Source organism: Tauraco erythrolophus, chromosome 2 (genome assembly GCF_009769465.1).
Source record: "Tauraco erythrolophus isolate bTauEry1 chromosome 2, bTauEry1.pri, whole genome shotgun sequence".
Taxonomy (NCBI): Eukaryota; Metazoa; Chordata; class Aves; order Musophagiformes; family Musophagidae; genus Tauraco; species Tauraco erythrolophus.
The window spans coordinates 21,388,261-21,415,617 of record NC_141466.1 but is presented as its reverse complement, the minus strand read 5'-3'; the positions used below and the strand labels follow the sequence as shown (position 1 = coordinate 21,415,617).

The window sequence follows — 27,357 nt, the reverse complement described above, 5'->3', positions numbered from 1 at the left end:
ACCCATCATTAACTAAGGAGCCTGACAAGCCTACGAGCATTTTCTTAAGACATCATAGTGCACTGACAGAAGCAGAAGAAATCCCAGCTGCTTCTGAAAAATACTTGTCACTGCTGGTCCAAGGGAAGACACTGTTTTTGTCATCAAGTTCTGAGTCATCCTTCCAAAGACCAAAATAAACCTGTATACAAAAGAACATACCACACATCCTTCCAAAGATCCTACCGACCCTGAGGCTGGGCTCTTACCTTGGATCCCCTAACACCAGCCCAATATATGTTCTTGCATTGATGAACTGATGCTAATCGTCTTACCAGAGGAAAATATTAACACTAGGTGAGTCTGCAGCTAGCTCTTGTAGCAATAAAGATTTTACGGAACAAAGATCCAAAGAAAGACCCTATTTACTGTGCTAGAAAAAGATCCTTGTTACTTGTGTCAGTGAAAAATATCACCAGGCTTTTTTCTCGCAGCTTCTATCATGCACACAATCTTGATGAATACTCCAGAACTGGTGACTGTCCTCTCCTGGTAGGACATGCATTTCACTAAACAGAAAAGGAATACAACAGCAATAAGGAGGCAGACAATTTGCCAGCATCAGAACAGGGCCGTCTTTCAAAAGGCTTGCTTGCTTTTACCAGAGGCAAGGGGTACACACTCGGACACTCTGCTTAGGAGGTTGGACGTGTACTGAGACATGCAGCACTACCCAGGAGAGATTGTCACGTGCACATGTTCCAGGCAGCAGCACTGATCACCTGGCACCCTCCCCAAAGCACAACAAATGCAATCTGATAGTTGTCTGTGCTCATGTAGGTCCTTTTCTCATTTTCTCCGCATTCATACACAGTGCCTTACCCTGAAGTCTATTTATTGCACTAAAATAACTACGATTTTTGCTTATATGATAACAGTAACCCAAGACATCAATAATCAAACTATTACACCGCAGTACCTCCTAGTCTTGCCACTAGGATTTTCCTTTTTATTATGTCAAGGCAAGCTTAGAAGTAGTGTGAACCTCTACATGGCAGAAAAGTAGGAATGAATAAACCCCTCCAAACAAAAAGTCAGAATTAGCATCCAAATCATTATGAGAGCAACTGCGCAAATAAATACATTCACTAAGTGCCTCAGGCTTGCCATGCTGCAGGGTACAAGGCTGGGTAATTTCCTCCCCTTGTTCTGCCAGGACAATCTCCATAGACAGGCCTGTAGCAGAGGAGCCAGAAAGATACCATGTAACACTTCCTGCTGGTCAACTGGGAAAGAAAGGTGGGACACCAATGACCAAGTTCAAGGTGAAAGCATGTCTGGCCAGCATCCAGCACAGAATGGAAATGTCGTCTCTGGCATCAGCAAACTCAGGGAGACAGACCCAGGGCAGCAAAAAACACTGAATGAGACAATGGCATTGGGTAAACAGAACATCAGAGTAAACTGCAGCTGCTGTGACGAGCAGCAGGAGGAACGTGCTGCTGATCAGCAGTGACTGTTCTGAAGAAGACCAACCCTTGCTTTCATAGTAGAAGCTTGGGAAAAAACAATTCAGTAACCTTGTTGAGCCAAGCACAAGCGCTGCACTTGTACAAGTACTTATTGTTCATGGCAGTTACATACAAAGCTGTGCTTCAGTTAAGAAAAAGAATACAGAAACTCAGCCTGCTGGAGTACGGACACAGATGAGCCTGGCTGGGAAGAGGGGACGGGTATTTGGGGAAGAAGGCTGTGCAGCAGCACAAGACACGTGGAGCACAAGGGATTCCAGAGAAAGGCAGGAGTTCATTTCAGACACATGCAGCAACTGAAAAAAAATTAACAAGACACTTCAATGTTCTGCTACCTGCAGTCATTTATCGTAGGCTGCAGCTTATAAACCTGACAGAACGAGGTATGTTACCTCCTCAGCCTACTAGGTAAAGTTCAAAGCACGGCATTTGGGAAGTGGTGACACAGGGATTCAGAGGAACCCTGAATTCAGCCTCACAGTTCAAAACATCGTGTGTATTGCAGCCACCACACGCTCAAAGCCCATCTGCTACATTGATGTAACCTCTAGCTCCATTTAAAGGCTGGCTGTAGGCACTGCTATAGAGAGACATGAATACTAAATTGATGATCCTGACAATCTAGAGCATTAAACATTTTATCTGGCTGGCTGGTCAGTCCCATTGTTTGAATAACCCTGAAAGGGCTGACCATGTTGCAGCACAGTGATTCACTCAGCCTTTACCATAATCCACTGACTAAGATAAAATTTCTTCCTGTGAACAGACAAAGAAGTAGGGGAGCGTCTGCTGTTTGTTGAATGTGTGATAATAAATGAAGATTAACTGGATAATAAAAACACTGCCTATTTACAGCCACACATCAGTTCCTTGCCAGAGGACACCTATTTGTTCATGGAAAAGGGATTAAACCAAAGTCTGGGAGAGAAAGGATTAACACACCCGCATTGAAATGTTTATGTGAAAACAGATTGGGCCTGAAAGGTATTTTCTTCCTCTTCATTCTCTCCAATGCAGGACATACTATAGCAATGAGTCTCAGGTCCCTTGAAATGAACTCGTGTTTAGAAAAATAAAAAGAGTAATTGCTGATGCTGATTACGGCTGTCCTACATGGAGCACAGAAGTGGTATCCCAGCCAAGCCAGCTCTGAACGCAGCAGGCAGCAAACAGGCACTGGCAGGAGCTGACTGGTCAGCAGGAACACACTGCCGCTAATGGCAAACTCAAGCCCACCCTTGGAGGTGCCCGTTTCTGTGGCAGCAAGGGCACAGTCTGAATTTATCAGGAGGGAACAAGCGAGAAGACATGAAGGGAATGAAGACGGCTTTGACCCTGAGCAACAAGTGGCTCCAGTGAGTGTGGAGCTGCTTGCCGCCGCTGGAGGGAGAGCTAGAGCTTTGAAATTGTCAGGAGAGAGACCAACTGAACCTCAAAGGCCCTCAGAGCAAGCCTAGCTCAAAGCAGAAAAGGAAAAAAAGTCCCCTCACTCCAAGGGCAATGACAGTGCATTGGCTCTCCCCCAGGTTTGTAAAGGATGGCCGTTTCAAAACTGCAGGGCAGCCTCCCTCCCAGCAGGGATGCAGGGTGCCTCCATCCCAGCTCCTGCCTCCCCGTGCACACACCCTACTCTCACGCCTTGGTAAGTAAGTCGCCACAAGTCCATGTACAAGCTTTGGGAAAGGTACTTGCATGTGCACAGAACAAGAGCTGTGATGTGCTCCACCAAACCTCAAAATCCTCGTGAGGGCTTGCCATACTGGAAAAGACCTGCTTGCCATTTTGACTAGCTAAGTTAGAAGATAAAGGCTGTCTTCCTCCAGAAAGTACCACCATGCCCAAATGCAGTATAGAGCAGAAATGCAGAGCTTGATACTCTCCTTTGGCCTTGAGTCTCTCCAATGTCAACAAGAGATTGGAACAGAAATCATTACAAAGAACAGTCCCTGTCCTGTAACTGAACATTTAGTTATCCATTCAGTACTTTATTTTCATCTCATGGAAAAAAACGCTGTGTTGGGACACTGCTGTTTGTCATTTCTTCCCCTTAGCTGAGCATCTCTTTCTCTGCTGTACTCAAGTTCCATGTTCTTTTGGTCTTAATCCCACCCCTTTCTTCATCCTTCCTTCCCCTTAAAATGGCGTGCAACAACGTATGCTGAGCTTGCCATCATTACGTTCTAGGGACAACCCTCACTGAAGACAAAGATTGAAGTTCTTATCTTCTGAAACAGCTGGCTCTGGTCACATGTTGTATGAGCAGCTTTGCAACTACACAGTACTACGGTTTTGATTAACTTGTGTTTCAGAGAATAACAGAATGGTTTGAGTTGGACACGCTTTCATCCGAGAGCACATTAAAGGACATCAGGTATGTGGTATTTCTGTCCCTAACAGAAGTAAAAATGATCTAACGATCCAGACTCATACACCCATAAGAACAGTGGTGCAGCAGTTAAGATGTAGGAATGGAAGGCATGTGTCCTGGGATCTACTCCCACAGTCATCCTACAAACAGCTGTATTACCAGGTTTTGTTTGTTTTTCAGGCCAAAGTACATTCTTTCATATCAAGCCTCTAACAGCAGCCCACAGTAACTCAGGATCATCTACAATTATTAAAATGCTAGAAGATACATTCCACTTAAGCAGGCTATCAGGGTATGGTTCGAGTGTAGAAGAGGCTTAAAAAATATCTAGTTCATTAATTAGCCCTGGCAGAACAGCTTCTACAGAACACAATGAAGAGCAGTAAGAAACTGGAAAAAGACCAGAACTGTAGTGTGTGCCAGCCTAGCCCAAGCTTCAATCAGTAGAAACGAGGAAGATCCTGGGTTTAGTTACCTACTGAACTATGCCGAAAACCAGTGTTAACTAAAGGAAAGAGCAAGTCTCTTCTGGAATCCCCTAGCAGTCATGTTCATGGTAGTTGTCCTGCTATTTATGCTGGTAATTAAATCAATCTGGGGCAATGCTACCATATAATTCAGAACAAACTTTAGTACAGTTAAGTATACATAAAAGTATATATATTTATGTATGAAAGCATATTATATATTTTTTATATATGTATTAGAAGAATAGTCCTGCATGACCTGCATCTCCCCAGGTCTCAGCAAATGAAACTCACAATAGACAAGAGCTGTCGTGGTGACCCACTTCACTTCTGTGCTGGACATAGTTCCCTCCTACACTGGGGTACTAGAGCTCAGAGCACCAGTACTGACTTCCTACAGAATATTCAGTTACATCAGGCTGAGACAAAAAATTCGCTTAAATACCTGGTATATGATGAAATTTTTCCAGACCTCACCATGGTTTATGTGAGCTTAACATATTCATACCCTATCTCTCCACAGTATGCAAAATTTCCATTAGTCTTCTTCACAGATATTTTATGATGTAATCACACAGCACTTTCATAAAGAGCATAAGCAAGCTACCATGTCCTGGAGGAAGAGAGGCAGATGTGTTCAAATAAATCAGTGGTTTTTTTGGTGGCCATGACAAAACGCAGATAGAGGTACCTTTCAGAAGAGAAAGAACTGAACAAAGCTTTTGGCAACCTTTCCTTGATCAACATCTCTGAGCTCTAGCCAACCAACCTGGCAAGCAAAAGCACTGCAACACGAAAACACAAAATTAAAAAAAAAAATAAAAGGAGAAAAAAGTGCAAGCTTTGCAATTCGGCATGGAGAAAGATGTCTGTCAGAATGACCCACCACAGGTGGTGGGTGACAGCCAACATGGCTTCACCAAAGGCAGATCGTGCCTGACCAACTTGGTGGCCTTTTATGATGGGGTGACAGCATCGGTGGACAAGGGTCGACCAACGGATATCATCTACCTGGACTTAGGGCCACGAAGATGATAAGAGGGCTGGAGCACCTTTCCTATGAGGACAGGCTGAAAGAGTTGGGGCTGTTCAGCCTGGAGAAGAGGAGGCTCAGGGGTGACCTTATAGCGGTCTTCCAGTACCTCAAGGGGGCCTACAAGAAAGATGGGGAGAGGCTGTTCAGGAGGGCCTGTTGTGATAGGACAAGGGGTAATGGTTTTAAAATAGAGGGAGGTAGATTCAGGTTGGATATTAGGAAAAAATTTTTTACCATGAGAGTTGTAGAACACTGGAACAGGTTGCCCAGAGAGGTGGTGGATGCTCCATCCCTGGAGACATTCAAGGCCAGGTTGGATGAGGCCCTGAGCAACCTGATCTAGTTGGAGATATCCCTGTTTGTTGCAGGGGGGTTGGACTAGATGACCTTTGAAGGTCCCTTCCAGCCCTAACCATTCTATGATTCTATGACTTGTGCAAAGCTTTTGACACTGTCCCGCACGACATTCTTCTCTCTAAACTAGAGAGGCATGGGTTTGATGGATGGACCACTCGGTGGATAAGGAATTGGCTCAATGGCCACACTCAGAGAGTAGTGGTCAACAGCTCGATGTCCAAGTGGAGACCGGTCACGAGTGGCGTCCCTCAGGGGTCCATGTTGGGCCCGGCCCTCTTCAACATCTTTGTCGGTGACGTGGACAGTGGCATGGAGTGCACCCTCAGCAAGTTCGCCGACGACACCAAGCTGTGTGGTGCTGTCGACACGCTGGAAGGGAGGGATGCCATCCAGAGGGACCTCGACAGGCTGGAGAGGTGGGCCCGTGTCAACCTCATGAAGTTCAACCAGGCCAAATGCAAGGTCCTACATCTGGGTCGTGGCAATCCCAGGCACAAATACAGACTGGGTGGTGAATGGATCGAGAGCAGCCCTGAGGAGAAGGACTTGGGAGTACTGGTGGACGAGAAGCTCAATATGAGCCGGCAATGTGCTCTTGCGGCCCAGAAGGCCAACCGCATCCTGGGCTGCATCAAGAGGAGCGTGGCCAGCAGGTCGAGGGAGGTGATTCTCCCCCTCTACTCTGCCCTCGTGAGACCCCACCTGGAGTACTGCGTCCAGTTCTGGAGCCCCCAACATAAGAAGGACATGGACCAGTTGGAGAGGGTCCAGAGGAGGGCCATGAAGATGATATGAGGGCTGGAGCACCTTTCCTATGAGGACAGGCTGAAAGAGTTGGGGCTGTTCAGCCTGGAGAAGAGGAGGCTCAGGGGTGACCTTATAGCGGTCTTCCAGTACCTCAAGGGGGCCTACAAGAAAGATGGGGAGAGGCTGTTCAGGAGGGCCTGTTGTGATAGGACAAGGGGTAATGGTTTTAAAATAGAGGGAGGTAGATTCAGGTTGGATATTAGGAAAAAATTTTTTACCATGAGAGTTGTAGAACACTGGAACAGGTTGCCCAGAGAGGTGGTGGATGCTCCATCCCTGGAGACGTTCAAGGCCAGGTTGGATGAGGCCCTGAGCAACCTGATCTAGTTGGAGATATCCCTGTTCCTTGCAGGGGGGTTGGACTAGATGACCTTTGAAGGTCCCTTCCAGCCCTAACCATTCTATGATCCTATGAGTGTGAGTGACTAAAGAGCAGGGAGAAGGGCTGATCTCTAGTCAATTTAGACATTTAGTACAGAGTTGCTACCCTAGTGTCCTTTTTCAGATAAGGAGAGTAAAGCAGACACCACCCAAGGGCGAGTCACCTCAAGATATCTTAGCACAGCCATAAACATAAAGACTGGAATTACTGCAGAGAAGGCCACATCTAGAGATGCCAGATTTGGAGAACGTTCAAGGACTCAGTATGTTACATTAGCTGTTTGATATTCATACAGACCGGAGAAATCTGCAACAATTGTGCAACAAGGGCCAGGGAAAAAGTTACCTGCACAACTGTAACAAGACGAATTGGAAGCAAATCAATACACCCGCGTTAGGACAGACAGTCAAGAGGCTGTGATAACCTATGCTAGCAGGAAGGATGTAAGCCATCTGACTTAAATCACGGCCATCCAAACAACTCAAAACCCAAGTAATGTCAAAGTGGATGACCAAACACTTCCTGAATGGCAAAGGGTAGCAACAGAAAACAATTGAATTCCACATTTTAACAGGGTATCTCAGAGCAAATCACCAAAGGTGGACAAAGGGCATGAGCCCTCATTAGCAGGTAGAGAAATTACAGTAGCAAAAGGTTATGTGATTTGTATGGTATTGCACAGGAAGAGAGCAGCAAGGCCAAAGAACAATCAGCCTCCTGTCCTCCAAACCACGACAGGGGGTGCCAAGTCCAAAGCATCTAGTGTCTTCAGCAAAATGTATAATCGACACTACACACAAATTACATTAATATAAGCAGGCAATTGTTTTTCTTACGTGTGCCCGTGCTGTAACATTTATCTAGACAAGAAACGCCACAGAAAATATCTATTCATTTAATGGTCGGAGACTCTACTTGTCCTTTAGCCTTCCTTCTCCAAAATCAACTATTAGCCATCCGACACAACTCTGAAGGGAAGAGTATTAAGCCACCAGAAATACTGCACAGACACACCTGCAGTGCATTTAAATAGCACCGAATTGAAATGAAAATTTCAGATTTCTGTAGGGCTGCACGTTAACCCACATCCGATCATGGTCCAGCAGGAACATAACATACTTTGCATTCCCCCTTACAACACTAAGGAATCTTTTGCACCTGCCCTCCTCCATCAGGCTTTATAAAAGGCAATGTGCTGAATTACAAGCTAGAGGCTTTCCACAAACTTCTGTAGTTAGATGAGTTTGGAATATTTTCACCACAGACTAAACGGCACATCCTTAGAAAGGTGCAAAAAGTTAAGCGAGCAGCAAAACCCAAGACTGCCAATGTTAAATCCACACCACTGACCACAAATACATCAAACCAATTCCTAACGAGCCTTTCAGCGACGATGTTGGCAGCAGAGACCAGTGACGACGCTTCAGCAAACACTGCGCCAGCTAATCTGTCCCCTGAACTACAGGCTCCGTTGATTTCAGCTGTCTTCAGATGGGAACTTTGTAAGGCACCAGGAATGTTCTGCCAGGGAAAGAGATCCCCAGCTTCAGCCATGCGCTTCAATGACTGATTTGGTAGAGCCCACGTTAAGGCAATCCTCAGTGGCTTTCATTAACTGGCAGAGTCCAACCCACAACGGGGATTTGCCAGCAGTTTAGAAAGTAGCAAGTATCTCTAAAATTTGACAAGGAAATACTTGAATTTCTCAGTGCCCGCTACTGTCGCAGCAGCCTCCCAGCCCCTCAGACTGGCAATATTCTCTCTGCAAGATGTTTGGCTGCAAGGCAGAGAAAACAGCTCATAAACTGAAAATGGTTTTACAATCCCCAGAACTCAGTTGATGTGCAGGTGAATTACAAAAGGAAAATGATTCTCCTTCCTTGCACTACCAGCTCATCAAATCCTCTCCTTCTCCTTCCTCATTAAAAAAGGCTGTTAAAAGAACGGCTGACGTTTTGCAAATCTCTATTACTTGCTGCAAAGATCATCCGTGTGAAAACCAAGTATCTTTAAACAAAATGACTTTTCTCCTTATTCTTCATCCACTGAAGGATTGAGAATCCTTTTACTTTCGCAAAGGAAGATGAGGAACTCATCACAACTAAAAGTCTGTGCTGGTGCAGAAGGACTAAAAGAAAAACCACTGACAAACCAGTATGATCTGTAACTGCTTTGGGGTATGCTCTTCAAAGTTTCACATCCTATAACATCATCTCTTTAAATGAAGACCCAGGGAACTAACAGGCCAGTCAGTCTCACCTCTGTGCCCAGCAAGATCATGGAGCAGATCCTCCTGGCGACTATGCTAAGGCACATGGAAAAAAAGGAGGTGATTGGTGACAGTCAACATGGCTTCACTAAGGGCAAATCCTGCCTGACTAATTTGGTGGCCTTCTATGATAGGGTTACAGCATTAGTGGATAAGGGAAGAGCAACTGATGTCATCTTCCTGGACTTTTCCAAAGCATTTGACATTGTCCCGCATGACATCCTTGTCTATAAATTGGAGAGACATGGATTTGATGGATGGACCACTCGGTGGATAAGGAATTGGCTAGATGGTTGCACTCAAAGAGTTGTGGTCAATCGGTCAATGTCCAAGTGGAGACCAGTGACGAGTGGTGTTCCTCAGGGGTCGGTACTGTGACTGGTGCTGTTTAACATTTCTGTCAGCAACATGCCCCATCCCTGGAAGTGTTCCAGGCCAGGTTGGATGGCACTTTGAGCAACCTGGTGTAGTGGAGGATTTCCCTGCCCATGGCAGGGGGGTTGGAACTAGATGATCTTGAAGGTCCCTTCAAACACAAATCATTCTATGATTCCATAACACCATAAACGCTTTTTAATATCCTTCATTTAAATCCCCTCTCACTATTTATACTTTCCTGAAAAAGGTCTCTTATTTTCAGGAGGCCTCCAATTGCTCTCCTATTCCCACTTCATACAATCTCAAAATTAAGATGTCTGTAACAGAAAAGATGATTCACTGAAATTTCAAAATAACTAAATCTGCGTTACTCAAAACTGTATTCACTCAAAACTAAGAAGTTCAACTACATGAGCTCATTTTGCTGGCTTCCCCAAGACTTCTTGCTACTTAAATTGGTTTGTGGCAGTGTTTGTTGTTTTTTTTATTTTTTATTTTTCATTTATTATACTCCTATTCAAACACAAACATTTATTTTCATTTAGTTATGGGAAATTATGATACACTTCCTCCAGTAATTCTCTCCTGCCTCTTTTCCAAATACCTACTTTCTGAATGGATGATCTGTCCATTTAAGAGAACTCTTGTGTCTAGACAATAAAGGTCAGTCTTATTCTCACTGACATGTCTAAATGGAACACATCTGTGTCTTATAAAATACTGACGACAGCATGGTGTTTACAGCATTTTACAAAATAGAGAGTAAAATACTGCTAGAATAATGACTATGCAGATAAACAGTCTGACATTATGACCTGTTTTTGCAGACACAGAATAAAAGACCAAGCAAACATCTTCGTCCTCATGATCATCTTATAACAAAAAGCACATCAGGACATTCATATACGTATGACCTACGTTTTAAATGGCATTACAATTCACCTGTCCAGATGATTAGGCAGAGAACACGGATTAAGCCCTATCTCTATGGCATACACAGGTGTTTCCCAAGGGGCTTTCATGGGCATATTCTGCATTTGTTTTGCATACAAGGTAAGAGCAGAACACAAAACAAGCTGTGACTGGTTTAGCACCAGGACAAACGGTAAGAATGAAGGCAAGGGCATTTCTGTTCCTCAGTCAATTATAATTTAGTAGTGTGACCGGATGCAATCACAGGGTGAGGAGTATCTTCTAACGTTTCCTCCTCCTTAACCATGAGATAATGCCTACAGCACCGGGCACAATGCAAAGCAGAGTGGTGTAAAGCTGTAGCCAGGAACATACTTCACCACAGCTTACTTGCTGCTGCAGCTTCTGTTTATAAGCAGGTAACTTTTTAGGAAACAGACTTTCCACTGGCTGTCAGCAGTTGTGACACTGGTCACAACAGAGGAATAAGAGTGCCTGAATTCAGGAAGATTTTTATTCTGATCAGCAGCACTGAGATGGCAAATAGTAGCAACCAGGCCTTAAGTATGACAGCAATTTATTTACTCTTCTCCAAACTCTGGAGCATAACACATAGCGAAAAGGGAGATCAACACTCAAACTTTGAGAGACTAAATTTTACTAATATGCACAAATTTTGAGCACAAGATGGCCTGACAGTTCACATACTGGAATTGCCAGCCCTCATGGCAGACTCTGCTTCCTCTTCTGCTTAGGTACCACATAGCAAGATTAACAGCAGTTGTCCATATTCTGTACTCTGGGAATCTTGGCAATATGACATTCTCCAAAAGAGGACACTGCCAAGACCTACAGCACCACACAGTCCCATAAACAGGCAACCAACCACCCACATTCACACCCATTTTGTTAACAAGCTCATAAACCTGAAAAGATCAGAAAAGCAGAAATCTATCTGCCGCTTCATGCCTTTCCCCCCAGCCCACTAAGAGATTCCCCAAAAACTTAGCAACGCTCACAATATTCCAGGTCACTGTGCTGAATTAGCACAAACATTAGACTCTGAAGCACTGAAATAATGAAACACAAGATTCTCACCACTCTGCCAACACAGATCATCCGTGACCTGAACATTCTAGTTCTGTGCACATTATGGGCAGGACTCCTGATCATCCAGGCTAGGCAATTTTGCATATGCAGATACACCAGTCATGTTCATTCTGACCAAATGAGGCCTCTTAAAACATCATTTTCAACACCAGAGTTGATTCCCACTGGCAAAATAAACAATCACTGGACATTATTTCCTCATAACTTAGTAAGCTTTGTCTTTTCAAAAACAGGTAGGGTGGAGAGGGAGAAGGCAGAACAGTCTTAAGGATTACAAACTCCTAAATTCCATACAAAAGGCATTAGTTAGAAGCTCAAGCAAGCCATTTCTTAACTAGTTTTGGCTGCTGAAGCAGCACCTCTCTCAGCACAAATACCCAAATAACCATTACTGACATACCTTTCCAGAATCAACTAGTTCTGCTATTTCATCCAAACTTGGGCCACTTGGCGTGAAAAATGCCCACCGATAATGGACTCCTTTAAATAGATGCTGCAAGAAAGATCACAAATATATTAAAAAATGATGAGAGGAAACTGAAATGGGAATTAATGACAGAAGCACTAGAGAAGTAATTTAAGGAAAAGACATGGAAATTATATGCTAGTGTCTGAAAAAAAAAGGTCATCCAAGCACATAGATTAAATGTACAGACAGGGATGTTGTATTACCACAATAGGATCAGGGTGAATTTTGTGTTCAATTGCACAAGTCAGCTAGTTGAGGAAAACAGCCACCTTGTCTCTGCAGCTAGACACAGCGTTATTTGTTACATAAGAGAGAAATGGTGCTATATGTTTATACACATTCACGAAGGGGGTGAAACAAACCCATCAGTGTGACATTTAGAACCTTCCACCTCAGTGTCAGTGACTAAATTTTCCACCATCACATCTGCCAAAGTCATCACTGTCCAATGACAGATGGCAGCTCACATGAAAAGCATTTTGGGAAGATCTCACAAGCACAAACCAAGAGCACCTCCTCCGAGTAAGTCATTACAGGATAAGAGCCATCATCTGCCAAAGAGAGATGATTTTTAATACCTGGCATACAATGCTCCTCATCATGGAAACATGCACACTGAGAAACAGTATTACATTATTTCTTCCCAGCCTTTTCATTTGGTTTTTGAGCTTCCCTTTGAAAGTATTGGTGCAGTACTTTGAATCTCATTCAACCATGCCATCACAGGAATACCATAGCAACTGCTTGAAAAGCATTCATTTGCAGAGCAAGTACACATGTTGAGAGAAGAAAAAGATAAGTTCTAAAAAGCCTCACTAATCTGGCCACTGGTAGAACCTTTTAAGATCCACTTGTGAAAACTAGAAAAATCAGTATCACCATCCAGACACATGAACATGAAAGAGATTAAAAACTTTCTAGCCACCCTCAACCACTTTTATTACTCTCCGGTGCTGGAACAGGATGAAGAGAATCAGTCATGGAACAACGTTTTGAGAGAAAGCCTGACCAGCCTAAAGCAAGCAGCAAAATTACCCTCACTTCAATGAGGCAGGGATTTGCTCTGTTTACCATGAAACACTAGCTGTCAGCAGGGCTCATTAGGGAGGTCATATGGAAAAGGCCACACTGAAAAGCACAATAAGGAATCAAAACTTCAAAGCACCCTCAAACTGCCACATACACCAACCAACACCACGCCTACACATATTTTTTAAGTGCAAGAAAGAAGGAAAGAATAAAAATGCATCTGAAGTGTAATCAGTGATATATGAGGAAAATATAACAGATGCCTCCAGATGAGCCACCTTGGACTAGCATCCAAGCCACAAAGGAAGCCACTAGAGTACTACATAATATTAAAGTATATAGGATTTTGTCAAATACCTTTACAGTTTTGGAACCAACAGTGACTCCTGTTTGTAACATGCCATCAGCCACGCCAAGTTTGTCCATATTGATCAGGAAAGGTGTCACTAAGGTAACATACGTTGCTCCTGACCATTTCTTCAGGAGATCTAGTGCCCACTTCTCAGTGGATCCACCAACATTATCCAGGATGAAATCAAATCTGCAGACACGTAACAAACAGGTTTAAAATCATGATATGGGAAAAATAATTCCATCATAATTAAGCTAATTCATATCAGAAATTGGCTACAGTTTACATTTTTATGTGTCACTGCAATGCAATAAATAATCTAGCTGCAAGATAGTGGCAAGAAAGTCCCAAGTCTTCAGCTAAATCCCAGCTTTACTGTACAATGGAAGTTAAATTTACAGGTTATTGCTCATTCACTGCACAGCAAACGCAGACTATTTACATAACTTAAACTGCACTTAAAACTCCAAAAAGCAGACTCTTAGATGCACAACTACATTCTCTACTTGCTTAAAGCCTTCTAGAGCTCTCTCTCGTCGGTCCTCCTCCTGAGACAAGGAGAATAGTCTTGAGGTCTGGTCCTAGCATTGAACAATACTGTATGTGCAGATAAGAACTCGTCTGGACTCACACCCTGGCTAGGAACATCTCCTGTACATGCTGTACTCACATGAAATCAGCTCCAGTGGCCAAAGTTACATAAACAAATTACTCTACTAACCCCTATCTCCTCACATCTTTTCTGTGACCCAATTCTCAGTTTCACTTCTAGCAGTCTTTTTTGACCTCCTTATTTGTTCTGGGGCCATTTTACCTCTACTGACAGCTCTTTTCTTCGCATCTACCTATTCTTTGTAGAACCTAACAATGCAAAGGGTCTAAAGCCTTACCTCCATGGAATGGGAATACACAGCCTCTGGCAATAAGCCACAGTTTCAGCATACTTTCTCATTATGCCAGCATGAGAGCCTGTGAAGGCTGAATAGGGCAACAGGGAGCTATGCACCTATTCTGTTAGATGCACAGCTCATTCTCATTTTCATCTCTAAACTTCCAGCAATCCCCAGATTGCAATATATATGTATATACACACGCATCTAATCTAAATAACCTATAAATAAGAGCGAAAATATTTCACGCAAATTAAATAGAAAAGTTCTTATCTCTGGAAAGACAGCTTTCCTGCCTTTCTTCCGAGGATATGATTTCATGCTTAAGTTCAGTCAACCTAACAGTTAGCTGCCAACAAGAGAAACTAAAATCATGAAAACTAATGCTCCAGGAAAAACTAGCTTACTGTGGACCCTGAAGAGTCCCTACAACTGAAAAGGGGAGGGAAGTAGGAACATCCCTCTCAGTATACCTCACTGATCAGCCTAGCTATACCATAAAACTGTCCCCTAGGACAGTGCTGTTGGTATTTCCTAAAAAGGGTCACTTTCTAGGATGGGTATTTAAGACGTTGCATCGCACAAAGGCAGATTTAGTCCGGCTTACAAAGTGCTAAGTTAGTTGTTGCATGTCCCACCCATTCAGACAGTGCCAGTACCCTCAGCTGGCCTCAGGCCCACTGACAATCACACCACAGTTGAAGGGCGCATGCCTTCTTAGCACAGTTATCGCAAGATTCTTTCATAGATCGAACAGCTTCTATTTCCCCTCCCAGAAAGTTAACTCAATCTAGCTAAAAAGGGCAGTGTAAACACCATATTCAAATACAAGTCACAGTAGTCTAGTTCAAACAGATGGAAAGATTACAAAAGCAAGAAAGACTTCAGTTCTAGAGAAAACCTCCAAGATAGTTTAAAAATAACTGCTGGGACAAGATAACTGTGATTGTTTATCAGAGGCAGCCATACCCAACATTACAGAAGAGAAAAATCACTCCCAGTTGAATCGCACAGCAGCTAAAGGCCTTCAGGCAAGTCACTTAACTGCTTCATGACATAGTTCTTCCCTCTAGAAGACCCATTTTACTACTTATTAACCTCACACAGGATTTCTGAGTGTTATTTTAATTTATTCACACTTTGTAAATGCTCCAAGATCCTTGGATGGAAGCTGACAAAACTGTTCAAATCACAGTCATTGAAGAGAAGCATGTGAAAGTAAGCTTGCCTCCACAAGCCCAATTAACTGGCTTAGTCTTACAATGAAATCTGTGCTTGGGATACCCACTTGGCAAATTGCATTCAAAAAGGGCTGGAATGAATTTGCTTTACAAAGTAATGCTTTAGAAATGGGGAGGGGGGCAAGGTGGAGGGGAAGGGAGAGTTCTGATAATCCGGAGTCAAGCAATCAAAAGGCAGGTCTGACTGCCAACTCCTTCATCTCAGTATTAAGTAACACAAACACGTACAAGGGTAATGTTTTAAGTTGCTCTTCCAGATTTCCAGATTTGTAATCAATCACATCATCTGCTCCAAGCTTTTTCATCAGAGTGCTGGCATCATGAGAACAAACTGCTGTCACGTGAGCACCCCAGGCCTTCAACAGCTAAAAACAAGCATAAAACAAAAAGTTCATTTTAAAGTTTAGTGAAACATTGAGAACAACTTAAAAAGCCAAAGTCTCATTATATTTATATAATAAATGAGCACCTTTAGTAGTGAGTGGGGAGACTGTGTTCCAACACAGGATAACTTGTCACACATCCCACACACAAATAATGGTTAGAATTTATCAATATTTAAGGAGGTTTTGGGGAGGGAGGAGTTGATATGGAGGAAGGAGGGTGGTTTTTTACTGCCACTTACAGATATCAGGTCTCAGGATAAATAAGGCTTCAAATAAAATACTCAGTTTGCCATCTGAATCTGCCACCTAAATGTATACCAAAAGGTATTGTCCAAGTTACCAATCCACAAAACTGTCACCAGATCAACCATTAAATATTTTAAAATAATTGAATATTTTATATTCCTCCCTGCTCATTGAGTATTTCATATAACTATCTCACTGTAAATAGCTTAAACATTAATAACGAGAAAAAGAAGGAAGTCATCTCTGATTTACCACAGGGAGGACATCTGGTTATAAGGGATTTTTGCTAGTTATTTATCTCTTTGGTAATCTCATTTTTCATTCACAGTAATCTTTTTTACATTTATTCCAGATTAATTAATGTAGTTTACTCAGGATTAATCAGGTAGAAATCACAACTAGTCAGTGGCTGGTCAGCCTTTTGTACTGGTCTAATTTAGCCACCTGCTTTATCATGGATCAGGCAAATAGCAAACCACTAAAAATTATCCTGTAAGCCTCTCCAAAACCACTATGTTTATGATCTAGTAACATGGAACACAGAGATGCAATCACCCAACTTCTATATTTTTTTCACATTCTCAAGAGAAAGATGTTCCAGCATGAGATGACATCAATTAGAATCAAAATGCCCAAATTAAATGAGAACATGAAAAGAGGATGTTTTACAATTAATGGATCAATAAAAGAGCATGGTGACTTTCCAAAGAGCTCCTGGAATGAAGAGAGACATAAAGGCAGCAGGGCAAAGACAGTGAGGAAAAGCTAATCTAAGCCGCTGTGCTTTACATACACTGCACACAAAAGCCTGGTGCCTCTCCTATCATTTGACCACCTACAACAGTTATTATAGTAGATGATACATTCTCCATCAGTTTTTCTACTCATACACCCAATTCTTTTCATATTTCTGGAGCAGAGCTGACTGAAAGATAATCAAAACAGGCTACATATTTCAAGTTACGCCAATTAGAGATTCCCTGCACCCGAACTGTGAAATGTAATCTTTCACTACCTACACTCACAACTCCTTTCTTTGAAAGTCCCTGCTTTCTACTTTAAACTAGTTGAACATAACAAATGGAAAGCAATAAATCTGAAAATATTTCACTTTTGGAAATATAGATCAGATTGATCAGTAGCTTGCTATTTCACTATTCCTTCCCTCAATTCCCTTCCAATATTTTTTTTTTTCCACATTGAATAGTTTGAAGATGCATCCTGGGCATGCTGGTTTATATTACCTGTACAGCAAACGTACCAACTCCTCCTGAAGCTCCTAATATTAATACTCTGTAAGAGAAAATTAAAATATATTAGTTCTTTAATTAAACTCTATAGTAACTACTTATTCTCATGCTTCTTATACATCTCTGACACAAAAGTATTTTAAGCAAAAGATCGTATTTGTCATTCAGTGTTACTTAAAGGTTAACTCTTCAGATTACAGCCACCAATGTGACTTAACATTGCCGATCATGTTTCCTGTGCCAAGAGCGTTATCTCAACACAGCCAAAGAGACTTCCTCATATCACTCTCTACAATTACCTGACAGGAAGCTGTAGGGAGATGGGGGTTGGTCTCTTCTCCCATGTTATGAATGACAGGACGAGAGGGAATGGCCTCAAGTTACACCAGGGGAAATTTAGGTTAGATATCAGGAAGAATTTCTTTACAGAGAGGGTTGTGAAGTATTGGAACAGGCTGCCCAGGGAGGTGGTAGAGTCCCCATCCTTGGAGGTGTTTAAAAACCATGTGGATTTGGTGTTGAGGAACATGGTTTAGGGATCCTGACATGCAGGGTGAATCGTTGGACTCGATGATCTTGAGGGTCTCTTCCAACCAGATGATTCTATGATACGTGCTTTCCACTAAATCCAGGCAGTGGAGCTGTCAGGCAGTAACATTTATCACCCAAAACCCCTGTCCCTGTCTTCACCTTCTCAAACAAAATTGTTTACTTTGGGACAAAATCAGTTAAGAGTCCTTCCATCTCCCTTCTACTGTCATATCTCCTGAAGAAAAAAATCTGATTCACCAACATTTTACACAAATTAATATTATCTAAGAGAAAAAGAGATTTTGTATCACAGTCTCTAGGGAGACTGGGAATGTCAGAATATATGGAACATAATTTTCCCATATTGCATAATATTTATCTAAAAGAAAGACAAAAATACAATGAAGTTGCCTTACCATAAAAAAGTTTAAGTTCTATTACATTAAGACATCTGCCTTTTTCTTTAGCAAAAAGGCAGTAGATTTTCTAGTTCGGTACATCTCAAGAAGACCCTGTAAATGCCAAGTTATGGAAATTGGCACAAAAGCAAGAAAATCAAGAAGTGTATTACCAAATTATTAGCAAGTGAGAGTTCATTTTAATTGAACACACTACCCTAAATTTCATAAAAATGAATACGAGTTTAGTTGTGTGAGAACCTTACTGCTAGCAACCTAATCACTGTTCAAAAATTTCATCCGGATATTTTATTTAGTAACTAAACTTCAGAGAGGGAATTATTAGTAAGGAAGCCTTTCTGCTGGAGCTACAAACAGTGCTTGGACTTTGGACCTATTTGCTAATTCTAGGACAAAAGGAAGATCTAAGATGGAATCTTGGCATAGGACTGGGGAACATCATGTTTCTCAGAACCTCTGTTTGCCAGAAAAATTTCAGTATCTTCAGAAGCTAGTGATGTTCCTGTTTTAAATCTCACTGTGCTGGATGTTGAAGGATATTGCTTTTTACAGTGCAAAATTGTACTATACAATCCAGAGTCTCAGTTTACAAAAATTCTTTGAAGTAACCTAAGAGACTTGGCTTTGGTCACAGTATCCGTTTTAAATTGCTTCCTCTTTTGTAACTGATCAGATTCTGTTCCCTCCTATTTCACTGATCCAAGCTGCAAAATTCAGATTAAGAATTTGAAACCACGCCTGCAGCTTTTAAATCTGCCAAGAAGTACTTATTATCCTCAGAACCTTGCTTCTAACGACAGATGCCTGAAGCAACATTCATATTTAGATTTTATTATACTTGAAAAGGCTCAGGAATGCCACACTCAAGATACTGGGTTAAGTCCATCTTTATCCTTACAAAGGACAGTCACAATTAAATCTTTTCAAAAAAACTTTGTCAGACTGCCCTTCTGATTTTACTCCTTGCTTCAAGGGCACTTCTTCCACTACAAATTCTGGAGAAAGCTGCTGTTTTAAAATGTACATTTTGCTCAAGGATTTAGGTAAGCATTTTCAGTTTTCGGGAGCTGTTTGGCTAGGACTTGTTTTAATTTTCCACTTCAATAAAAGCCTTTAAGATTCTTCAGGCAGAAATGCTTTCAGATTTGGTTTGTTCCTGCGCTACATGGGATATTTTCTCCCAAACCTTCTAATTATTAAAATTCTCTCCATACATTGTGACTTTTAAGAAAGCTCTTCGCTTCAGAGATAAACTAGGAGATCCATGTGCCACAGCTCAACAGACCAGGATTTTTACAGCACTGAGGACAGCAAGACACGTTGTTTGGCACAAGACAAGGAAGCAGGGAGGCGTTCGAAGGTGCAGGACCTGTTAGGACGGTACTGAAGGACCACAGATGGCGGAAAGCACCAAAGCAGGCACAGTTTTTTTGTGTTGCCTCAGGAAAACAGTCAGGAGAAAACATATCAGAGAAACTACCTGTTTCACTGCAAAGGTGAGCTCAGGACTAAACTAACATATAAGCATGTGCACAAGGGAATAAACTAACGAATTATTTGACCTGAACAGAGATCCAAGAGAACTGATTCTCTCAAAAGAACAAAACAAACGTTCATACCCCAGGCTTTGTTCCCTTCTGACAGAGGCACGTTAATTCAAGCCAGCATTCACCAATCCCCTTTGAGGCTCTAGTGGTTCAGATGATCAGAGAGTCAGCAGATCTCTCCAGATGAGCATACCATGGGATTTGAGAGTTTAGCCCTTCTCCCTGTAGGGAACTATAGTGTGGTCAGAAACTAGCATCAGAGAGCGAGGACTCGTTGCAGCTGTGTGTGTCCCCAAAAGACACAGGGGGTGGGGAGTGGAGGACTAGCACCTTCTCCAGATTATAAACTAACAATTTTCAGTGACTCAGCTACATGCCAAATAATTAAAAAAATAAATTATTAAATAAATAAATCTATTTATATATATATAAAAAAATTAAATTCCATTTGATTATTCCAACAAAATGTTCCTAAGAGATTTATTCCTGTATCAAGAAACATTTACCCTATCAAGAAGTTTTACAACCTACACTCACTTTGTACTTCTCAACAGATAAAATGATGAAATAACATTTAGACTTTGAAAAAAAAAAATTCTTGGGGCATTACATCATTCAAATTTTCATTGTAACAATATAAACCAGGAGTGTACATTTAAGAGCTTATGGTAACAGAATCCAGTGTCTCTCCCCAGCATACTTAAATGTATAAAATATTGACTCTGTATTTACATAAAAGACCTTTACTTGATATTAACGTAAACGTTTCCAAGAACTTCTCAAATTGTCAGGTTTGGTTTTATCACGCTTTTTGTGAATACAGCAAGCAAGATAAATTTAACAGCTATTGCTGAACAAGCATATCCCCTTTCTACTGAATCACAGAATGTTAGGGATTGGAAGGGACCTCAAAGGATCATCTAGTCCAATCCACCTGCCGGAGCAGGACCACCTAGATCAGATCACACAAGAACGCGTCCAGGTGGGTTTTGAACATCTCCAGAGAAGGAAGGAGACTCCACAACCTCTCTGGGAAGCCTGTTCCAGTGTTCTGTTACCCTCACTGGGAAGAACTTCTTCCTCATGTTTAAGCGGAACCTCCTATGTTCCAGCTTAAATCCATTTCCCCTTGTCCTATCATTGGATGCCACTGAGAAGAGCCTGGCTCCATCCCCATGACAGGCACCCTTTACATATTTATAAACATTAATGAGGTCCCCCCTCATCTCCTCTTCTCCAAGCTAAAGAGACCCAGTTCCCTCAGCCTTTCCTCCTAAGGGAGATGCCCCACTCCCTTATCATCTTTGTGGCCCTGCGCTGCCAAGTTCTCAAGCAGTTCCTTGTCCTTCTTGAACTGAGGGGCCCAGAACTGGACACAATATTCCAGATGCGGCCTCACCAGGGCAGAGTAGAGGGGGAGGAGAACCTCTCTCGACCTACTAACCACACCCCTTCTAATACACCCCAGGATGCCATTGGCCTTCTTGGCCACAAGGGCACATTGCTGGCTCATGGTCATCCTGCTGTCCACCAGGACCCCCAGGTCCCTTTCCTCTGTGCTGCTCCTCAACAGTTCAGTCCCCAACTTGTACTGGTACATGGGGTTGTTCTTACCCAGATGCAAGACTCTACACTTGCCCTTTGTCCTTGAAACAGGACACTGGCACATATATGAAGCTCTCCATGTATTATCCAGAGAACTTGAAAACAACAGAGTCATTCTGAACATTTTGGATAAAAAGGGCAGTCGCTTTTGGCTTGTGCAAGAATACTGACATAAATTACAGTGGTGTAGGACAAAAGTTACAGAGAAATGACTGTAGTTATAGCAAAGCAGGAAACATCATGAACAATTTGAGCACGATTCAGGTAACTTGTTAAAAACAAAATTTGTGAAAGTGTGTGCAGATGCAGCAGATACTGCTGTCAGATCAACATACAGTCAGATGTTTGACTGGTTAGCCCACCCTTCCACCTTAAAGAGGCAAAGAAAACAATACACACCAACAGAAAAATCTTGCTGTTTCTAAGATGTCTTAACACTGCAATAAAGTATCAGTGAAGTAGCTTTCATCAAGGAATACAGCTGCTCTTTCAAAATAAGACACACTCTCGTGTGTATACACACCCTTCTACATAGCTATTTACATACACCTACAGGAGACAAAAAACCAACATAAAATCACATATGTAGGTAACTTCTTTCCAAACATATCAAGTTATTTCAAAAATTAAAAAACATAATGTAAATTCTTGTCTTTTGAAATTACTGCCTTGAGAGAGTAATGTAAAGTTCATGGAATATACTTTCGCACAGCCCTTTCAATGCATTTTATGCATTTTCCTACAAGATATTTTTCAGGGGAAAAAAAGCTACCATCACGTAAGTAATTCTCTGCTGGTTTTACAACTCAAAACTTGTAGATGGGAAACGTCATAATTTTATAAGTACATTAAAATGTTTTGCTGACAGAATAATTAAATATTTATTGAGAACATAAAAGCAAACGTTAAATGTAAAGACACGATATAAATGCAGTTTAAATTTCACTTTTAACAATCCAAACATTTACCTGAAGATTGGAAAGATACTTTAAACGAGGCTAGCCTATCAACATATCTTTAAGTTACTTCTATTTACGTGTGAAAGTTAAGATAATAAAAATGTCTAAATAGTGACAAATCAAAAGGCAGGCAACATATCTAGAATTTTATCACTAGCTGGAAGTTAATTTCAATTAAGTTCCTTTGAAATTGCTATAAATTTTGCAATTTCATTTTCTCAAAACGCTGTTTATCCTTAGAACAAAGAACTACTTGATATTTTAATGATGAAATTTACCGTGACATAGAAACAACTCACTCAATTATCTTCTAAAGAGGTGGGTGAAGAATATCAATAAATCTAGTGTCCTTTCCAATGCGCTGCATTACAACAGTAACATCCAATGTAAGAGGAGGTCAGGCACCCAGTCTCCTACTGCCCAATATTTACTTTATGACCTAAATTTTTGGTGCAGCATAGTAATTTTAATGACTATTTTTCAATCCCAGTATTTTCACTTTTGCCCTTCTTTCCATTCTCAACATTTTGCTGTCTATTTACACAAACATCCAAAGGCCAAAATAACTGCAAATTTCAATTATCGGGAGGAAAATGGTATCTGTTCCAATCTTTCAATGCATTTTCCCTCTTCTGTCCTCCGTCTACCATTGTCAGATTAACAGGCTGATAAACAAAGCCAATTTTTCTACTTGATGTGGCTGCTCACCTCGCATGTTCTCCTCTTCTGCGTTTCTGACCTCATCAAAGTTCTGGCCTACAGGTCAAACGAGACTCAGTCACCTGCTCATTTTTTCTCTAAAAAGCTGGAAAACCAGTCTGTTCCAAATGGCCCACACATGCAGGAACTGTGTGAACCGCACCTCTGTGGTTGAGCAGGCTTTTTGTGAGTTGCCAAAATAGAGAGAGGATATTATATTCGGATAGCTGTCCTAGCAGGCAGAAAGGCAAAGTCCCTATGAATTCCTAGAGATATCATCCTTAAATTCTCTATATAGTCCTATACATTAGATACACTTTGGACAACCTCTATATAGTCACTACATAGAGGAATTGAGCAGCAAGTGACTAACTAGGTACACTTCAGTTAGGGTCCTCTTCTAAGTCTCCCTCTAAGGAAGCCTCTCTCTAAGCAGCTGTGCAGATTGAACCTAGCATCTTCAGGCCAGCTGGTCTTTGTGAATGTCATGGTATAACAGTCTTCATGGCTTTCCGACATATCTTAGAAGCAGCTAATCAGTATAAAAACGAAACACTAATTTTTAGCATCAGAACTAGTTACTTACCTTTTCCCACGACAATTACTTTGGTTCAGTCCTCCAACTTGGTTGACTGCAGACCAGGCTGTGAGACCTACATATGGTAAGGAGGCAGCTTCTGTGTGACTGAGACACTTTGGCTTAAAAGACACCTGAAATAAAATCAATCGTATCTAAGTCACACAGCAGACCCTATCTGACGCTGAAATATTTAAATAAGCTTTACTGAATTGCAGATTGTGTATTCCACATTTTCAGCTATCATCGGAACTAGCTGGAGACTAAATCAATCCAAGCACCAAAAAATAGACAGTTACCTCGACACCGAAGGAATAAAAAAAAAAAGTGCCACTCTCCATGATTTTGGCAGTTTGCCTGTTAGCCACATTTTTGAAGGTTTACCTCGTTTCCACTAGCTACCACAAACTCTGACAGAGTGCCCTGTTTCCATGGAGGAATTGCTGCCCACACCTAAAACCAAACAGAAAACAGCTATCAATTTTTTGTGACTTTGATTGCAGATACACAGAAAAGTTTTCTTCATTAAAGAAATCTTTTTTCTAATTCACAGAATGTCTTCACTATTGCTTGTCAGAAACCAGTTTACCTTACTCTTTACACAAAAACCATCGCAAGAATGACTAAAGGAAGGAGCGCAGAGCTACGTAAATAAATTGTAACATTGGGTGTCCCTGCTCATGGCAGGGGGTTGGAACTAGATAACCTTTGAGGTCCCTTCCAACCCTAACCATTCTATGATTCTATACTGTGGATAAGACATAATTTTACAAAAAAAACAAACTACTTTCATGCCAGGAAAGCCCAGATTGTAGGGCATGGGGTGGGGAGGAATCAGAAATTGCTATACTAAAACTGGTGAAAGGTGAAAGCAGCTGGTGAAGGTGAAAGCAAACAATACCAGTATTTACGTGGGAACTCACAAAGCAATTCTTGGGTTATGCAGAGTTCCTATCCTAAGTGAATTACTCAAGAGAAAAAAAAAAAAAACAACAACAAACTACTAATCCCTTACTGATAGAATTCTATCTTCAGTCAAAAATGATGCAGCATCTTGAGTGTGCACTCATAAATAAATAAAATCCTCTCTTGTCACCACTGAAACGGACCAAAAATTAAAAAACAGAATGGGAATTAACTTGCAGAGGCAAGTCTGGGAAAGACCATGTTTTTCAAAGAAAAAGGATAGAGAAGAAAGCATTCTAGGAATTTACTGCCACATAGTCCTCATTCAGAGTGCAACGACATTTTAAAAAATAATTTTCTTAAGAGGAAAATGAAAGCTGAACATCTCATAGTGTAATTTAACCATACATTTTAGAAAAAAATGAGATTGGTGGTATCACCTCATCTCCAGGTTTGAAATAAGACACATTCAGTCCACATTCCATAACAACACCAGAGACATCTCGACCAAGTGTAAGGGGAAATTCAGAGCCCGTGCCTTTGAGTTTCAGGGGATCCCGCTTCATATTTAATGCAGTTGCACCATAACCACCTGCAAAACATGAAATTAACCATGACACACTGTACTGAGTTTTTATTTATTAAATGAACAATTCCAGTTAGAAAGCACTGCCTGTACCTAGTGTGCCTCATTTCTGTTACAACTTCAGCATTCAAAAAACCTGCAATATTTATTTGTAAAATCTTTAAAAGTATAAAAGAGCAAATTTCAGTTCTGGCTTATTTGTCCATGAAATGGCTCTCCATTATAAAAATATTTAGTATGTGATAACACTGTCAGAAATTCTAAGAAGTCTGCTAGAAACGCTCCATTTTCCAAAAGCATCATGTAGCTAGGAATCAAAAAAAACCTCCAAGCTTTCCATTTGCCTTTTAAAATTAAGTACTGTAAACAAAACAACATGAAAATAATTGTAAAAATTATTAAGGCACACATGCTAAGATGAGTAACCTGAACTTCTATTCAGTAAGCAATAGCTAAATGCTGCAAATTATCCATCTAACAACTCTGTTCAGCCTAAAAAAGTCTGTATTTGGGCACATATGCCCCTTCAACTGTTTGAAGTAGTCTGCCTAGGTGCCCTACTACGCTAGAAAGTGTTTTTATACTGAAAAGAAATGGATAGAACAACAGGCACCTTGAAAGTGGGATGAAAACGTAGTTTCTTCAAAATACTTTTATACTGACTCAGAACACTAGTGGCAGCCCCACAGTTCAAGCAGGTCATTCAACTGGAATCCTCAGACAGCAAATGTCCCACAATCAAATTTACAATGATATACAAAGAATTTGTTAAAATTAATTTATTAGAGACCCAGAACACAAATTACAGCTCTGTCAGTAGGCTTCCTGCAGGTCTCTCTGCATGCGCTACTCTGACTTGATACGCAAGGTCACTTCTTAAGATGAAGTATAAGGTCTTTGACTACCACAACCTCCTTCTTGTGTTTCAAACCTTGAAACTGAGGAAAAAAATCTGATTAAATGTTTCAAATACAGAGCGTTAAGTCAGTCACAGACGTAGATTTCTTTGGCCAGAAAGCAGCGGGTACTCAGATGCCAACTCAGGAAGAAAGGGCATGACAACGAACAACATGGTTTGGTTTGGATTAGCTCACACGTGCCGCCTTTGAGGTAACTGCCCTTGAGCCCCATTCACCTCAAAGACATGGGAAAATCCAGTACCTCTCAAGGGGAACACTGCTCTTTGGGAGGACTAGTCTCCTGACCAAGAGGGTACCCCCCCCACGATGGCAGGGACGGGGAGAAGGCCAAGACCATGCCCAGGACCCCACCATGGCCACGCCACCAATGAATGGGAGCTGACTGGTGAGCCGCACGCCAGGGGAGGACAGCAGTCAGTCACTTGGACTAAAACCTTACGCCGCCCCTCCCAACACACGCACACTCTTGTTTTCGGAAAGGCAAGAGCTTTTTGTGCCACTCTTCCCCAGGAACTTGAAACAAACAGGTTTCAGAGCGGCGGGTTCCCCCAGGGCTCGGGGCAACACGTGCTTCGAGGGGACCCTCCGGGCACTGCCGGGAGCGGTGCCCGAGGGCAGGCCGGAGACACCGTCTGGGGGATTTTGGGCGCCGGGGGACGTGTGGAAGCCGCAGTCCGAGCACACCCGCCGCCAGCACGCCGGCCTGGCCCGGCACTTACTTCTCATGCTGAGGTCGATGGGGTTCAGGCTCGCGGCGTGAACCTGAATGATGACCTCGTTCGGGAAGTCTATGACGGGGAACACCATGTCCCTGGTGAAGCGCAGCACGTCGTTGCGGCCGTACCGGTCTATGACCCAGGAGGGCATGGCGAACCGCGCCCGCGGAGAGACGCGCAAGCCGCGCACCGGCGGCTGCCCGCCCGCCCGCGCTGCAACGCGCAGCGCCCTCCCGCCCGCCGCCCCCCGCGACAACATGGCCGGGGGAGCCGGGCCAGGCCGCGCAGCCGGTGCCCCGCGGGACCGGGGAATGGGGATCGGGAACGCGGCGCCCTCCACACTCGGGCCGGGAGCCCCGGCCGATCCCGGCCCGCTCTGGCCTGCCCTCCGCTCTCGCCCCGGCAGCAACCGCGGCCAATGAGCGGCCGCCT

At 42.3% G+C, this 27,357-nt stretch overlaps 1 protein-coding gene across 1 annotated transcript in view; it reads right to left on the bottom strand.

Moving 5' to 3' along the window:
• The window catches only part of RTN4IP1 (reticulon 4 interacting protein 1), a 28,009-nt gene extending 825 nt beyond the window's left edge, over positions 1 to 27,184 (bottom strand). Inside the window, exons 1-8 of the mRNA XM_086608143.1 lie at positions 26,929 to 27,184; positions 25,144 to 25,295; positions 24,182 to 24,250; positions 23,807 to 23,931; positions 17,455 to 17,503; positions 15,807 to 15,943; positions 13,453 to 13,636; positions 11,998 to 12,090 (exon numbers count right to left, since the gene is read on the bottom strand). Of these exons, the coding sequence (XP_086464269.1) occupies positions 11,998 to 12,090; positions 13,453 to 13,636; positions 15,807 to 15,943; positions 17,455 to 17,503; positions 23,807 to 23,931; positions 24,182 to 24,250; positions 25,144 to 25,295; positions 26,929 to 27,184 (1,065 nt within the window). The remainder of the gene's footprint in view (positions 1 to 11,997; positions 12,091 to 13,452; positions 13,637 to 15,806; positions 15,944 to 17,454; positions 17,504 to 23,806; positions 23,932 to 24,181; positions 24,251 to 25,143; positions 25,296 to 26,928) is intronic.
• Between the last annotated feature and the right edge of the window lie 173 nt (positions 27,185 to 27,357).